General features: G+C 37.1%; 1 protein-coding gene across 1 annotated transcript in view; it reads left to right on the top strand.

Moving 5' to 3' along the window:
* LOC126416795 (lymphoid-specific helicase-like) overlaps nucleotides 1-18,642 on the top strand; it is a gene marked incomplete in the record, with an annotated part of 155,008 nt that overhangs the window by 24,355 nt on the left and 112,011 nt on the right. The window contains 3 exon segments of the mRNA XM_050084665.1: nucleotides 3,212-3,303; nucleotides 3,397-3,521; nucleotides 14,470-14,689. Of these exon segments, the coding sequence (XP_049940622.1) occupies nucleotides 3,212-3,303; nucleotides 3,397-3,521; nucleotides 14,470-14,689 (437 nt within the window).

Below are 18,642 nucleotides of genomic sequence, written 5' to 3'. Positions count from 1 at the left end.
TCAAAGAGCATTAGGATTTGCTGTCACAGAGCACTAGGAGTGTAAACTTAGTTGTTTGATATTACCGTGAGAGACCACATTTATCCTCCATGGAACAAGCAAAGAACTAACCACCTTCTTCAGATAACACTAGGAAATGCTATCCAGTGACATCAAAAATCACAGATATCTCAACAGATAAACCTCTGTGTCATTTTAAGACATTTTCCAGTTCGTGTCTTGAGGATGACCTGTCAAAATACCAGTTGTTTTTGGCGACTTTATCCTGATGCATACTTGCACTTTTTAGAGCATAGTAAACACTGGGAAAAGCTTAAATTTCCCACCTATCTAGCTGCTTTTCTCAGGCAGTAAGTTGAAGATTATAGTTAAGTCACTCGTGGCAGGTGAATATCTGCATGCTCCTTAGTATACAAATTCTCAATCAATAAAGGCTAGGAAGTTCTCATGCAATATTTATGCATTTTTTTTAAAACCATGAGTCTTTAAAACCAAGAACTGTCATTACCTTACTGTGTTCCAAAGTCTACTTCGTAATACAGTCATCACTGAGTTTGTGTCTGAACCATCTAGTTGTAAATTTACAATGATAGGTTTAAGGCTTATATCCATCTACACCTTCCTATCAGTCTTCTTCCTGAAGCTTTCCAGTGTACCACACAGTATGCCCACATTGGTAGGGAGATGGCGTCCGTTGCTTTGTGCACAAGTGATTCAGTGTTTTGCTATCTTGAATGTTTTGTTGTTTATGAGCATGTAGTGTTTAACCTGTGCCAAAATTAATTCATTCTGATTGTGATGTGAGGGTAAAAGCCAGTCTGTGAGACCACATTCAGGTGCAAGTAAGTCAAGTTCTTACATTGTGTTGTGTTACGTGTGTAAATAGATGAGCTGCAGAAGTATGGCATGGACTATTGCAGCTTGTAATAGAATGCCAACTGCACAGCTGTCTGTGGATGTTAGCATTGGGGGTGTGACAGATTCAACTGTCGTATTCATGTAGGGCAGACATGACATTGAGGATGGTGGTGGCCAGCAATAGACTGCTTGCTCGAGTTTCACAGGCATTGGTGGTGGGGTAGTGACCTGTAAAAGCTGGAGTCACAATGGCACCATTTGTGCAGTGTGTGGAAAATGGCTGAATTTGTCAAAAACTAAATAATGGCACTATAAAACCAAATAAATCTGAATGGTCAAGACAGTGAAATGATTCATTGCCACTTAACTGACAGTCCTAAGTGGAATGACCCAACTACTACTGGTAGATAAGATGATGGAACTTGAAAGCGAAATGTCGACATTGGGTTTGTAGGTCACATGCAAATTTTGGGTTTGTAGGTCACGTGCAAATTGTGGAAGGTAGGATTCAATTATGTACTCTGTACTCAGAAGAAGAAGAAGAAGAAGAAGAAGAGTGCTTGTCAATCAGGACAGATTTGTTACTAGGCAGAAATTGCTATTGTTGTATGAAGAACACAAGGAAGTGCCAACCTTGTGGAAACTTCACTTCGGTTTTAACAGTTGCTAGAATAAATTGAGTTGTCTTGTGTGAACAGAAGTAGACACTTGCAAAAATGACATACTGCATCAAGTTTTTACAACAACAACAACAACAACAACAACAACAAAAAGGATCAAAGTGGCCAATGGTTTATTTAGGTGAAACGTGCATTGATAGAAATTACATGTTAAATAAATGTTGGCCATGACAGTGGAGAGGTAGTACTGTCTAGCAAACCATTCTTTAACTGTTATATTGCATTCAGTAATGGACATAAAAAATTTAAAAAAGTAGTTACAGACACAACTTGTTAAAAGATTACCTCCTAAAAGTATAGTCATTTTTTATAATACTGCATGTTACGACAAGCAGTAGGATAAACCACATTCTTACAGTTCACTAAAATGTGAAATACAGATCTATTTGCCAGTAAACACAAATTTTGAGACAGAACTGAGGAAAGTTAAACACAGTTGTGAAATACGAGCCTTCTCCAGTTCATTCATTTGACAAAGTTTTTCAAGAAAATTGTATTGTTTCCCTCTGATTACACCATATCATCCAACTGAATTTCTGAGGACCGATCTGAAACTTTGCAAATAATAAAATCCACATTTGTAATGTCAGCCACCTCTTTCGTTGAGCTGTAAAAATGACTGATGCGTTCATTGCTGTTACATTGAAGACTGGAGAAAAGTGGTGTATTGCATTAAAACGCTATGTGATGAACATGGGGGGCAGGGGGTTGGGTTGTTGATGGATGAAAAAGTTGTAAATACATTGTCAAGTCAGCATGGAAGTGATAAGTCATCATTACTTTCCACGACTCAAATGGCAGTTTGTGAATCAACACACAACTGAGGAAGGAGGTGACATCAGTGTGGAAGATATTTGTATAATAACTGCCAGTGAAGGGTTGCGAACCGGTAAGGCAACGTAAATATGCTGTACGTCCTCTTGCTCTTCTTTTCGTAGGGAGCACATGAGTGAGTAGGATACATGGGCAGTAGATCCTTTGCAGGACACTGATGTGTATCATATGACAGCACTCCATTTTTAAGGAACTGGGGAGTTCACTTTTGCCATCATTCCTCTCTGTTTCTTAGTCATGAACATAGCAATGCTGCCACTGTGACTAAATTTTCAGTTTGCCTTGCCTTCATACGGAGGGGAATGAGTTAGTTACTGTGGTAAGAAAACACGGTTATGGATGTCAGCTGTATGGCAATGGCCAACGGCTTTTCTGATCTCTCAAATCAGATAATTTGCATAGATGCAGTTAAGAATAAAAATAATTTATAATACAGATGTATTTACTTCAGCAGGTCAATCCGCCATTGTACAAGACAGTTGATGTAGCCCCTTTGTATGGAGATGGCACTGTTAGTTAGTACCTGTTTTGTTGGAATGTTAATCCCATATTAAAGGGGCATAGGATATTATCTTGATCCATCATTTGACTCATTAGTGGAGAGCTTTTTTTCTTATAGTTCTGAATATTAAATGTCATAGTGGTTAGTTCCTTCATCTTTCTGAAAATGTTTGTTGCATTGTGAGGTGGTTTTTCAAATATTTTATATGGTTTCTCTTTGCATAAAATATCATATCATTTGCTATAGTAACAGAAAAAAGCAGGTGTTAGTCATTTGATTTCTTTTTGTTCGTTGTAGTAAAAAAAAAAGGGCTGAAACCAATTGTCTCTTCCCGCAGGAAGTGTGATAACTAGTGATGTCTTGGAAGAAGAAAAACGTCTTGCAGAGAAGGCAGAACAAGCAGAAAGAGAACTGCAGAAGCAATTAGAGGTTTGATTTACCATATACTGCTTCTTTTGTTTTGTTTTAATCTAATGGTTATCATGACATGCTGGTTGTTTACCGTTGATGTCTTAACTGCAGGAACAACAAGCACAAGAACTTAAAGAACAACGTATGAAGAGGTTATTACATTTGCTGACTAAAAGTGAATTTTATGCCTGTTTTCTAAAGAAGAAACTTGAAGAGACTCAGCTGGAAAATAAAATGTAAATACCTACTCTTATTTGTGCTTTTAAAGGAAATCTGTATTGCCTGATAATTTTTCTTAACAGTTTGAATTTAATAGTGCATTATTTATTCGACATTTGATTTAAAAATCTGGTGGTGGTGGTGGTGGTGGTGGTGGTGGTGGTGGTGGTGTCCTGGAATGTGGTCCAGAAGATCTCAGGTTAAATTCTGTCAGCTCTTGGATTTTTTGTGCCACTTTTTTCAATCTGGTAGTATCTGTTAATGTGCAGTATACTGAGTTATTAAAGTGTAGGACTCAGAGTAAAAGTAAATTTTGTGATAGTTCTTATAGTTGCAGCATTTGTCTTGCACAATACAGTAGAGGTGTCATTACATCAGATGAGGAACTTGAAATGGGTGATACTGTATTTGCTAGAAGGGTATATGAAAAAATTCCAGTACCTACAAAGTGATGCTAACAGTACTCACAGTGCAATGAGCAGGACATTCATTAAAAATGTATTTACATTGCAATGGTTACAAAATTGAATTAAATTTACAAAGTGTCAGTTTGACAGCCACATTTTTATTTCTATTACTTTCAGGTCTTTTAATTTGTTTTCAGTGTTACCATCCTTATTTCATATTTCACAAACATGCACTGTACTTTTATTTTACGTTCATGCTCAAGGCACTATAATCTTTGGTAAAATTGGTGTCTTGAACATTCTCTGTATGTAGGTTTTTAAGACATGCTTCAGACAAAGTTCTATAACAGAATCGTGGCTGGTGTGTTGCATATTTGCCTGTAACTGGAATTTATTTTGAGTTAATCAGCTCAACGTAAACGCTGTCCTTGGTCCCTGTTTGAAGTTATAACAGCTCATTTATTTTTGCATTTATATATTTATCATTATTCATCCAAGGATCATTTCACAATGATACAGAATTTGTCGAGGTAATACAGTGCCAAATTATCTTCACGATCCATATGGGAATGATGTTGGGGATTATAGTACAAGGGTTGAAACTCTAATAGTGGCAACTATTTATTCACAACCAATACAAAAAGTTACATATTTGCACCTGTTACTGTCCTTCAAAGTAGTCACCAGTGTTGTGTAGAACCCATTGCCAGAGATGTGGAAGGCGTAGTATACCGTTAAGAGAACCTGTTCTGTTGATGGTGCGAATGGAGTGGTCTACTGCCTGTCGAATCTCTCTCAACAGTTCTGAAGCGAATGCCTTGAAGTGGTTCATTCATCTTCAGAATCAAATCAGTCACAAGGACCTAAGTCCGGAGAGTATGATGGCTGGTACAGTACTTCACAGTACCATCGACCAAACAGAGCAGTCCCAGCTTGTGCTGTATGCGCCCACGTATTGTTGCGCAAAATGATGGGTGGTTTGCGTAGAAAGTGTCACCACTTCTTTCGCAAAGCTGTTCGCCGTTGATGCTCCAAAAATGAACAGTAATACTCCGCATTGATAGTCATCCAATCTTGATCCAACTCCGTTGTTCTTGTTTCGAAAATGGTGACACCATTACATTAGACCGCTCGTTCACAAGTGACTGTGTTTCCCTCGATTGTGCGCATGCCATGACGTGGGACGGGGAAGTCCATTTGCTTGGAGGTACGGTAGGTATGTCAACAACGTGTGCTATCAGTGGCAATGCGACAGCAGTAGATTCCACTGCATTGTGTCTCCACAGCAGTGTTGCCACTATTTAAGTTCCAATCTACGAATATTCCTAGTCATGATTTAAAGCTGCTTCTTGAAACATTGTCACCAGACTTCCTAGGGATGGTTTCCCCTAGGGATGGTTTCCATGTATCTTAGTCTGCCAGTTCTTTCAACATCTCAGTGACACTGTCCAGTGGGTGAAACAAACTTTAGACCATTACACAAGTGATTTGTAAGTAATCTCTTGTGTTGACTGATTGAATTTCCCTAATAAACTTAAGTTTGCTACCTGCTTTACCCACAACTGAGCTTATGTGAGTGTTCCATTTCTTGTACCTATTGTTATACCCAAGTATTTGTGTGAGTTTAGTGATTCCAGCTGTAATTCACTAATATAATATTAATAAGATACTACGTTTCTTTTTCATTTTGTGAAGTGCACAATTTTACATTTTTGAGCATTTCAAGCAAGCTGCTAATCATTGCACCACTTTGAAATCTTATCAAGGTCTGACTGAGTATTTCTAGAGCTTCGTTCATACTGTACTTTCGTGTAGGTAACTGTATCATCTGCAAAAGTCTGAGGTTACTATTGATGTTGTTCACAAGGTCATAAAAATAAAACATGAACAGCAAGGAACCCAACACACTTCCCTGGAGAACACCTGAAGTTACTTGTATATCTGTCAATGACTCTCCACCCGAGATAACATGCTGCATCCTCCCTACCAAGAAATTTTCAATCCAGTCTGACATTTTGTCTGGTGCACCATGTGATTGTACTTTTGATAATAAGCATATGTGTGGTAATGAGTCAAACGCTTTTCAGAAATCGAGAAGTACTGCATCTACCTGCCTGCATTGATCCATGGCTTTCAGGATGTCATGTGAGAAAAGAATGAATTGGGTTTCATATTATGTAAGTTTTCAAAATCCATGCTGGTTGGCATTGAGGAGGCCAGTCTGTTCTCGATACCTCATTGTTGGAGCTCAGAATATGTTATATGATTGTGCAGCAAACTGACGTCAAGTATATTGGACATTACTTTCGTGGATTACTTCTGTTACCCTTCTTGTAGACAGGTGTGAAAGAAAGCAACTACTGAGAACAGTTCTCTGTTTGAGGTAACTAAGACAAATAACAGTTAACAGAAGGGCTAACTCAATTGCGAATTGGGTATAGAATCTGATAGGGATTCCATCAGGCCCTGGGACTTTGCTCAGTTCTAAAGATTTTAGTTGTTTATCGACACCACTGACATTAATATCTGTATGACTCATCCTTTTAAGTGGCGTGAGAATTAATTTTAGGGCAGTACTCCTGGGTTTTTCCTATGTAAAAATAAAAATAATAATAATAATTACCAGACACCCAGAATTAAAATTTTTAACAGAACAACGACTAGCTGATCATATCCGTGTAGTAATCAAAAATAACAGGATACCCCAGTCAGAATTAGAAAACATCAAACAACAAGTACAGCAAATACTGGAACAGAATAATGTGCAATCAGAAGAAGAAGAAAATACAGTAATGGACTCAAACATCCCAGAGCAAACAAAGAAAGAACAACACGCATCAGTTAAACAATCAGAGGAAAACGAAATCTTAAGACAGCCACTAGAACAAGCACAAATAGAACAAGAAGTGACACACATGTTAGATATAATAGAAAAATTTCAGCTGACATATATAGAATACAAAGACCCAAATACAGACATTAGACCATTCTTGCATAGACCCCCAAATAACCCACAAGTCGAAAGAACAATAACAACCATCAACACACTCATACACAACAAAATAAATGAAAATACAACTATGGAAGTGTTACAATTACTGGTTTATATAGGAGCACTCGCTTCACTAAATATACACACTAGGCAGAGATCAGAACCAGCCAACACACAGAAGAAACCCAGAAAACCAGCATGGCAACACACGCTACAGATCAGAATAGAAAAACTGAGGAAAAACATCGGACAGCTAACACAATTTATAAGAAATGAAATGTCAGACAAAAAACAAAAAAGGTTAGGTAAAATCTCATAACAAGAAGCGATAGAGCAATTAGATGAAAAGAAGCAGAAATTACAAGCATTGGCCAAACGACTTAGAAGATACAAAAAAAGTGAAAATAGAAGAAAACAAAACCAAACATTCAACACAAACCAAAAGAAATGTTATCAGACAATGGATAACACACACATTGAAATAGACAATCCACCAAACATAACAGACATGGAACACTTCTGGAGCAACGTATGGTCAAACCCGGTACAACATAACAGACATGCGGCTGGCCGAAGTGGCCGCGCGGTTCTGGCGCTGCAGTCTGGAACCGCGAGACCGCTACAGTCGCAGGTTCGAATCCTGCCTCGGGCATGGATGTGTGTGATGTCCTTAGGTTAGTTAGGTTTAACTAGTTCTAAGTTCTAGGGGACTAATGACCTCAGCAGTTGAGTCCCATAGTGCTCAGAGCCATTTGAACCATAACAGACATGCACGGTGGATACAAGCAGAAACAGACACATACAAGACGATACCACAAATGCCTGAAGTGATAATTTTGCAACATGAAGTCACCCAAGCAATTAATTGTACGCACAATTGGAAAGCCCCTCAAAAAGATAAAATAGCAAATTTCTGGCTAAAGAAGTTCACCTCAACACATTCACATCTAACTAAATTATTTAACAGTTACATTGCAGACCCATACGCAGTCCCTGATACACAAGGAATAACTTATCTGAAACCTAAAAATCAAGCAGACACAACAAACCCAGCAAAATATCACCCCGTAACATGCCTACCAACAATATAAAAATATTAACTTCAGTCATTACACAGAAATTAATGATACATACAACACAGAACAAAATTATAAATGAAGAACAAAGAGGCTGCTGCAAAGGAGCACGAGGATGTAAAGAGCAACTGATAATACATGCAGAGGTGACATATCATGCTAAAACTAAACAAAGGTCGCTACACTACACATACATTGATTACCAAAAAGCTTTTGATAGTGTACCCCACTCATGGTTACTATAGATATTGGAAATGTACAAAGAAGATCCCAAATTGATACAGTTTCTAAATATAGTAATGAAAAATTGGGAAACCACATTTAATATCCAAACAAATTCAAATAATATCACATCACAGCCAATACAGATTTAAGAGTGGAATATACCAATGAGACGCATTAAGTCCTTTCTGGTTCTGCCTTGCTCTGAACCCACTATCCAACATGCTAAATAGTACAAATTATGGATATAATATTACTGGAACATACCAACACAAAATCACACATTAGCTATACATGGATGATCTAAAACTACTGGCAGCAACAAATCAACAACTCAACCAATTACTAAAGATAACAGAAGTATTCAGCAGTGACATAAATATGGCTTTTGGAACAGACAAATGTAGGAAAAATAGCATAGTCAAGGGAAAACACACTAAACAAGAAGCTTACATATTGGATAATCACAGCGACTGCATAGAAGCAATGGAAAAAACAGATGCCTATAAATATCTAGGATACAGGCAGAAAATAGGAATAGATAATACAAATATTAAAGAACAACTAAAAGAAAAATATAGACAAAGACTAACAAAAATACTGAAAACAGAATTGACAGCAAGAAACAAGACAAAAGCTATAAATACTTATGCTATACCAATATTGACCTATTCATTTGGCGTAGTGAAGTGGAGCAACACAGAACTAGAAGCACTCAATACACTTACACGATCACAATGCCACAAATATAGAATACATCATATACATTCAGCAACAGAAAGATTCACGTTAAGCAGAAAGGAAGGAGGAAGGGGATTTATTGACATAAAAAACCTACGTTGTGGACAGGTAGACAATTTAAGAGAATTCTTCATAGAACGAGCAGAAACTAGCAAAATACACAAAGCAATCACTGATATAAATACATCGGCTACACCATTGCAATTTCATAACCACTTCTACAACCCTTTAGGTCACATAACATCAACAGATACAAATAAAGTAAATTGTAAAAAGAAAACACTACATGGCAAGCACCCGTATCATCTAACACAGCCACACGTCGATCAAGACGCATCCAACACATGGCTAAGAAAAGGCAATATATACAGTGAGACAGAAGGATTCATGATTGCAATACAGGATCAAACAATAAACACCAGATATTACAGCAAGCATATTATTAAAGATCCCAATACCACAACAGATAAATGCAGACTTTGCAAACAACAGATAGAAACAGTAGATCACAAGTGGATGTACAATACTAGCAAATACAGAATACCCCAGAAGACATGACAATGTAGCAAAAATAATACATCAACAACTTGCCATACAACATAAACTAATAAAACAACACATTCCCACATACAAGTATGCACCACAAAATGTACTGGAGAATGATGAATACAAATTATACTGGAACAGAACCATAAAACACCACCACATAACAAACCTGACATCATACTCACCAATAAAAAGAAGAAATTAACACAACTAAATGAAATATCCATACCCAATACAACAAATATACAGAAGAAAACAGGAAAAAATTGAAAAATACATCCAACTGACTGAGGAAGTCAAGGACATGTGGCATCAGGATAAAGCTGACATTGTACCAATTGTACTATCAACTACAGGAGTCATACCACACAATATCTACCAGTACAACAATGCAATGCAGCTACATCCAAACATATATATACAACTACAGAAATCTGTAATTATTCATACATGTTCAATTTCTCAAAAAGTTCCTAAATGCAATGTAACATATACCGTACAGTTATAAGGAAGTCACGCTTGATCAAGGTCCGGTCACTTTCCATTTTTAACCAGACATAACATCTGAGAAAGGAAAGAAATAATAATAAATAAAAACAAAAAAATTGAAAACAGAGTTAAGAATTTCTGCTTTTGCTTTGCTATTCTCAGTTTGTTTGTCTCTTCCATAGTGACAGGGCACCTCCAGCTTGGTGTCACTAGAAAGCTTTTCATATGACGAGATTATCTTTGGATCTGTGAAAGATTATTTCATAATATTCTTCTACGGTGGTAATCGAAGGCTTCACACAGTGCTCTCTTGACTGCCAAACGCATTTCACTCATCTGTCTTCCTATAGCCATGAGCTTTGTTTTATGCCTATTATGCAGTAGTCCCTTGTTTCTTTACTAATGTCTTTACAGTGACTATATACCATTGATGTTCCTCCTAATGTTCACTATCCTGCTGGGTACATGTCAATACAGTGCATGGTCAAGTATTCTTTTAGGTTTAAGCTATAGTTCCCCTACATGATCCTGTGTGTAGCTGATGGTTTCAAGTTCATCATTGAGGTATGACACTATTTCATTGTATAGTTTGTTAACATATGAATCTTTCTTCTTGTTGTAGTTGTCCCCTTTGTTTTAGTATTTATTGCTGCTGTAATTGCATTATGGTCACTGCTACTAGTTTCATTGTGGACTTCCTCAAAGAGGTCAGGTCTGTTTGTTGCCATTAGATCTAATATATTCCTATCATGAGTGGGATTCTGAACTATCTGTTTTATTTAGTTTTCAGAAAAGGCAAGTTTTGCACAATGTCGTCACACCCACCACTAACAAAACTACATTTATCCCAATTGATTGTTCGGTGGTTAGTCTCCTCCAATGATTACAGTATCACTGTGGACTCTTAAGTACAAGTGAACTGAGGTTTTCTCTCAGGTTTTTGGTTACATCAGGAAGAGAGCGCACACACACACACACACACACACACACACACACACACACAAACCACCAATGACTCTTGGACTGAGATGATGATGCTGCTGTGTCCCTTGCTCCAGTCCCTGATTCCATATTCAACTATGTCTGCTGGGAAACTAAGCCAATTGACATTACTACCATATACTTTACATCTTGACACATGGTCCTTGCGAAAGCACGAAATTGTAATCGTGTACTGAAATGTGATCAGGTGCTGTGGTTATTCCCTTTCATTACTATCCACAAATCTTAGTCATCTACATAATCTCTCCCTTAAAACCCACATCCTTTCGTCTTTCCCTCTCCTTCCCTCTTTCCTGATGAAGCAACCGTGGGTTGCGAAAGCTTGAATTCTGTGTGTGTGTTTGTGTTTGTTTGTGTGTCTATCAACATACCAACGCTTTCGTTTGGTAAGTTACATCATCTTTGTTTTTTGATATATTAATCTCTAATTGTGTAATATGTACTGTTTGTGAAGAATGTTTTAGATGCCTTTTGAAACAAATGTGTTTTTAGTAATCTTCTTCACATCCTTTGATGATTAATTATACAATTTTATCCCCCAATTAAAATGTTGTTTTGAGTTTTTTTGTTTGTGTTTCCTTAGCAAATATAACTTCAAACTGGCTCTTGTTCCATGATTCTGTATAGAACTATTAGTGCAGTATTTAGTAATACTTCCCTGATAGGCACCACAGATTGATTTATGTACTCATATGATGGAGTAAGGATGTCCAGTTTTTTAGTAGCACTTTACAGTGAGGCTGACTAGTACTTCATTATTTTTCTTATGACGCCCCCCTGGAGTAAAAAAATTATGCCGTTTCGTGCATTTGATCCCCAGAAAAGAATCCCATAGCTAAGAACTGAATGTATGTAGGCTAATACACTGAAGAGCCAAAGAAACTGGTACACTGCCTAATATTGTGTAGGCCCCCTGTGATCACGCAGAAGTGCTGCAGCACGACATGACATGGATTTGACTAATGTCTGAAGTAGGGCTGGAGGGAGTTGGCACCATGAATCCTGCAGGGCTGTGCATAAATCTGTAAGAATATGAGGGGCTGGAGATCTCTTCTGAACAGCATGTTGCAAGGCATCCCAGATATGCTCAATAACATTCATGTCTGGGGAGTTTTGTGGCCATCAGTAGTGTTTAAACTCAGAAGAGTGTTCCTGTAGCTTTCTGTAGCAATTCTGAACATTTGGGGGTGTCACATTGTCTTGCTGGAATTGCCCAAGTCCTTCGGCATGCACAAAGGACATGAATGGATGGAGGTGATCAGACAGGATGCTTACATACGTGTCATCTGTCAGTCGTATCTAGACATATCAGGGGTCCCAGGTATCACAACAGCTGCACATACCCCACACCATTACAGAGCCTCCACCAGCTTGAACAGTCCCCTGCTGCCTGACATGCAGGGTCCATGGATTCTTGAGGTTGTCTCCATACCCATACATGTACATCCGCTCGATACAATTTGAAACGAGACTAATCAGACCAGGCAACATGTTTCCAGTAATCAACCGTCCAAAGTTGGTGTTGATGGACCCAGATGACCTGTAAACCTTTGTATCATGCAGTCATAAAGGATACTTGAGTGGGCCTTCGGCTCCAGCAGCCCTTGTCGATGATGTTCCGTTGAATGGTTCGCATGCTGACACTTGTTGATGGCCTATCATTGAAATCTGCAGCAATTTGCGGAATGATTGCACTTCTGTCATGTTGAACGATTTTCATCGGTCGTCGTTAGCAGCAGTAACCAATCTAACAACTGCACGAGACACTTGTCTTATAACACCATAATAGTATAGTATGCTGATGACACTGTTTTTGCCAGTATTTCAGAATGTTCACTCCATGTTTTATGGTCAGTGTTTATTTATTACGTGCTGCCCAACTGTAAACGTCCTTGAGCGTTTCATTTGCTTTCTGTAATAGTTCTGATGTTATATCAGTGACTATCATGTTGCCATTATTGGCAAAGAAAACTTCATCTATGTCTTACGGTGTCTGGGAAGTCATTGATATATATATATATATATATATATATATATATATAGAACAGAATTTGACCCAATACACTGTCCTGAGGAATGTACCTATGTTTGTGTTTCTTGTCTGATAGTTGTTTTACTAAAACTGATTGTCGGCAGACATGAAGAATGTCTATCTTTTGCCGCCTGTTTCCCAAGTAAAACTGAAACCCCTCATTGTTGTTCCTCTTATACCTAGTGCTGCTAGTTTGCTCAATAGGGATTTATGGCCAACAGTGTCAGAAACCTTGTACATGTCTAAGAAATGTCGGTAACACAATCAAATACCAATTTTGTGTGTACTTTTGTTAAGTAACTGTGACTCTCAGTATTATTTAAATCTGTATCAGAAAAAGAAACTGAATTATATGCTGCAAATTTGTTTTTAAATATTTACTAAAACATAGTAAAATGACCACAGTCAGCCACATAATTTTGTGATGAAAATACGAATTTTCATTATTGGACTTGGAAATGAATAAATTGTGACTTCCACAACCCTCAGTCTTACATGTTTCAATGTTGGTAACTTTTCTCTGGTTTTGCCCAACTTCACGCAGCATGTGTGATTACATATAAAGATGAAATTAAAAAAATTGTAAAGTGCATCTTAAAATTATACCTTGTCATGAACGGATGCCTTTATAGTCCTTTTCCTAATATTGTCATTTTCTGACTTTCCCAGTCACGATTTGTCTCTGTTCTTTGCATTACGTAAACAGCAACTTCCTTTCATGCATTTTCTCTGTTGCTCATACTTTCTTTTTTTTGCATCATATTGTTGTTTTGATGACCCAGTATGAATTCCAGAAATTTTTCAGGTGAAGAAAAGTTTGAAAATTGCACCTTTTTCTTCTTACGTTCCTCCATCTTTGGAAAATGATATCTTCAATGATAAATTCTGTGTATCACCTATGCATGGTCAAAGTGCAGTAATTGTCTGTAGTTGATTTTAATGATGTTTCCAAGTGTGTTACACAATATAATGGATTTTGAACAGGGTTAAATTTCTGAACTAAGTTCAAAATTGATCTCCAGTCAGTGATGTATGTGAAATCAGCTCTTAGATTTGCTCCTTGAATTGTGCCAAATGGCAGTCACCTCAGGCAAGCTATGCATTTTGATTGGCGCACATTCGATGAACCGGGGATTCCTGAGTTCAGGAGTGATGAGTGCCACCAGTCATGTAACCATAATCACTTTTTGTGCTTTTGGTGGCCATTATGTACTATGGCAGTGGAATTTTTGCATGTCACAGCCACCTTGACTGCAAAAATTGTACAAAAAATATCAAACTTAGTGTGTTACATGCCAGTGGGGTGGACTGCTGTGGAGGTGGAATGGTTGCTAGAGGGCACAGTTATGTGAGTTATCTTATATAAAATTAACTTAAGAGATTGTTGAAGTAGTCTGCATTCCCTAAGAAATATTCAAACTTGGTTTTCTTATGTGTTTGTATGTCTAATTATTTCAGAAAGGAAAGAAAAAAGAAAATTGACACAGCTGGTCCACAATCAACTCAGAGTTCAAAACTAGCACCGCTTTCTAATAGAGCTTTACGCGACAGAAATGAATGTAATGTGCTTCCAAAGGGTGAGACTCCTGCTGTGCAAAACATCAAAAAGCCAGTTTCAAATAAGAGAAAATATCCATATAATGACAATTACGATATTTCTACAGTAATTGATAAAGATGTAAGTATTAACCATTTTTCTTAATTAATTTCAATCCCTTTCAGTTCAGTGTAATGACACAGTATCAGGAGAGAGCACTTTTGACTTACAAGGATACCACATGGTAGATGAATTTTTGTAATTTTTTATATTTATGGTACATGAAGTTCAGAACTGATATCAGTATTATTTATGAATAATAGCCAGATACAGTGCTATGTAAGTTGTTTATATTTTATCTCATTCACAATGAGCCCATTTCGGCAAATTGCCATTGTCAGGTGTTCTGTAAATACATAGATAAGAGATGGTCTTAAGGGGAGACGGTGGCAGAAATAATGAAAAATTTACAAATTATTTTTATTTGCTTATTTGATACGATAGTAAATACAATCGAGATTATTATCCCAAATTTGTTCCTTGAAATTCGAACTAAAAAAAATAAATTAAAACCCTAATAAGTGTAATGCGCCAAGCCCGCTTTTCAATGTACCAAATGGAGGAAAAATTTTATTGCAGAATTTGGCCTGTGAACCTAGAAAATATAGCTTTAGAAGGCTGTAATTTTTTGTATACATAACAGCAGTGTTGTAAAGAAGGCTGTGGAGCCATTTTCTGGTTCAATCAGTGTGGTATAGAAGGCTGTGGAGTGTTGTAAACAAGTTCTGCGCTATTCAGTGGAATTCGAGTGACGCTTGATTTATTGTGCCATTCTTTGTGCAAGGTTGAATCTTTTGATCCCTTTTTACAATGCCTAGGCCTGGTAAAGTATTTAAAAAATATGTCCCATATTTCCAATATAAAGCGAAAAACTGACATTGAGGTTAGGGTCGGGCCTGCAGATGCAAACATTAGCTTGTCTCCAAGTGCATCTAAAATAAAACTTGGGACAGGGATCGTGTCAGAAGAAACAAATCGTGACAGAAATACAGGTTTCAGAATTGTGGATCTGGGAATAGTGGCAGAAGCACTTAGAAAAGCCTGCAAGTGCTCTGTTTGTGGAGGAAATGTGGATTTGGTTGATGATGGAAAGAAAGGCGGTTTGGTTTGCACATTGCACATTTTGTGTCAAAACTGTGATGCTGACAGACCATTCAAGACACCAAAGGTAAGTAATAGAATCTATGAAGCCAATATGAGATTTGCGTATGGACTAAGATGTATAGGGATTGGAAGAGATGGTGGAAACCTTTTATGTGGTATTATGAACATGCCTGGTCCTCCCCTAAAATTTTCTGCAATGAATACTGCTCTCCTAAATGCAGTTGCAGAAGTGAGTGAAGAGAGCATGAAAATGACAGTCCTGGGGGCAATTCATGACAATTGTGAAGCAACTAATAGCAACAATACAGCAGTTTTCTGTGACAGTTCCTGGATGAAGAGGGGGCATACTTCACTGCATGGAGTTTCAACAATCGTTAGTGTCGACACTGGAAAAGTATTAGACTTAGAGGTGATGTCTAAATATTGTTCTGCATGTTCCTTGCACAAGAAATATATTGATGCAGGTAAAGAAACAGAATGGCAAGAATCCCATAAAGCTGTTAGTAGCAGAAATTATGCAGGCTCCAGTGGTGGGATGGAAGCTGCAGGTATGAAATTCATTTTCCATAGATCTTTGCAAAAGTATGGAGTAAGATACGTACAGTATTTAGGAGTGGAGACTCTAGTGCTTTCAAGAATGTAGTTGAAAGTCAGCCCTATGGAAAAGATTGCACTATTGGGAAACTGGAGTACTTAGGCCATGTTCAGAAGAGGATGGGTGGACGACTCCGAAGACTTGTTGCAGACAACAAAGGCAAGCTACTAGAGGATGGGAAGCCACTGGGAGGTAAAAACAGACTAACAAAGAAGAGGATTGACAGCCTACAAGTCTATTATGATGCTGCAATTATAAGTAACCTCACAAGCTTGGACAGTAAGAGGAAAGCAGTATGGGCCATTTGGTTTCATTACTTGTTGACACACTACACCTCAGTATGGCCTCTGTTCTAATGAATAGTGCAAATTTTTGAAAAGTAAGGAAAGTGGGGAAGCTTATACTCATAAAAATAACCTTCCTTATGAAGTTTCAATGGCCATTAAACCAACTTTTAGAGCACTAGCTTCACCAGAACTGCTAGAAAAATGTCTGCATGGGAAAACACAGAACGCAAATGAAAGTTTCAATGCTCTTATTAGGAAAATATGTCCAAAGACTGTGTTTGTTTCCTATTTGGTGGTGAGGATTTCTGCTTTGGAAGCTGCAGCAGTGTTTAATGATGGGAATGTGGCAAGACTTCACATTCTCAGCAAGTTGGGCTTTACACCTGGAGTCTTTACTGAACAGATAGTGTAGATCATCGATAAGCAAACAATCGTGAAGGCGGAGACTTCAGTCCATAACATACAAAAAAATTGCTAGGCAAAGGAACAGAGAAGCTAAAAAGCTGTAGAGGATGATGAGGAAGAAATGGATATGGGCAGTTTTAGCTAAGGTATGATAGATATTTTTACATTTCATCCAAACTTTTCTGCTTTCAGGAACACATATATCAGAAACTACTGGAAGGATTGCAATGAAATTTGGCACACCTATTCTTTTACTTTGAAGCAATATTTAAGTGGAACAAAATTTTAATCGAGATATTATACACAGTTTTGTGGTTGATAATATATTGAAAAGTTTGCTTGTAAAAAATGTTCGAATCCAAAATATCACAGAAAATAATAACATTAATTTACCAAAAAGTTACTGCACTTAATTGTACAGCTATTAGTGTAGATTATTTTACCATTAAAAAAATTTGCCAGATTTGCCTCGAAATTATGAAAAAGTGTAACTTTAAATAATAATGCAACAAAAAATTCAAAATTATCTCACTGCATTAGATTGTTATTAAAAATTCTGAATTTTTAAAAAAATCATATTAAATCTCTATACATAAGTGTGCAAAATTTCAATGAGATTGAACAAAAAATGGCAAAGATATGGATTTACAAAAGTATCAGTGCAAGACTGCCACCGCCTCCCCTGGTTTTGTAACTATGATCTGAAAATTTATAATATATCATTAGGTGTTTTACCTTGCATGTACTGTCGCTGCTGTCATGTCCTGTCTGTTTTGGAATTACTACTTTCTCACAGGTGTAGAGTGGAGATGTATATTGGATGTTACTTGTTTTCCATATGTGCTACTTTTCTGACAGTTTGATGATGGTGGGTCAGCGATGTTAAACGTTTACATAGTTACCGTTATAAATAAATGATGTGTGAAACCCCTCATTGTTGTTCCTCTTATACCTAGTGCTGCTAGTTTGCTCAATAGGGATTTATGGCCAGCAGTGTCAGAAACCTTGTACATGTCTAAGAAATGTCGGTAACACAATCAAATACCAATTTTGTGTGTACTTTTGTTAAGTAACTGTGACTTTCAGTATTATTTAAATCTGTATCAGAAAAAGAAACTGAATTATATGCTGCAAATTTGTTTTTAAATATTTACCAAAACATAGTAAAATGGCCACAGTCAGCCACATATAATTTTGTGATGAAAATACGAATTTTCATTATTGGACTTGGAAATGAATAAATTGTGACTTCCACAACCCTTAGTTTTACTTTTTCAAACAGGTTTGTTTCTAATTATGTTTTTGCCTAAGGTTAGTTTCAGTTTTATTTTACGTTTTTAATTTTTCGTAATGATTTTTGTTGTCTATGATTTATGTTGGTGTTCTGTATCTGTTTTACACTGCTCATGTTATCGCTGTTACTATGGATATTATCACAGATATTATTATTTTACCCATTTCCCCGATTTATAATGTCAATAAAGTTTTATATTTACTTTTTTATATTTACTTTTGGTTTGTTCGTTCAGTAAATTTGTTGGGTTGTTGTATGTATGTGAATGTATCTCTATTTCCTCAAGGATGTTCATCAGTATTCCCTTTTGTGTAATATGGAGTATTTCTAGTGCTTCGTTTATGGGTTT

The sequence above is a fragment of the Schistocerca serialis genome, chromosome 8, assembly GCF_023864345.2.
Source record: "Schistocerca serialis cubense isolate TAMUIC-IGC-003099 chromosome 8, iqSchSeri2.2, whole genome shotgun sequence".
Taxonomy (NCBI): domain Eukaryota; kingdom Metazoa; phylum Arthropoda; class Insecta; order Orthoptera; family Acrididae; genus Schistocerca; species Schistocerca serialis.
This window is presented reverse-complemented; position numbering and strand designations above follow the sequence as displayed.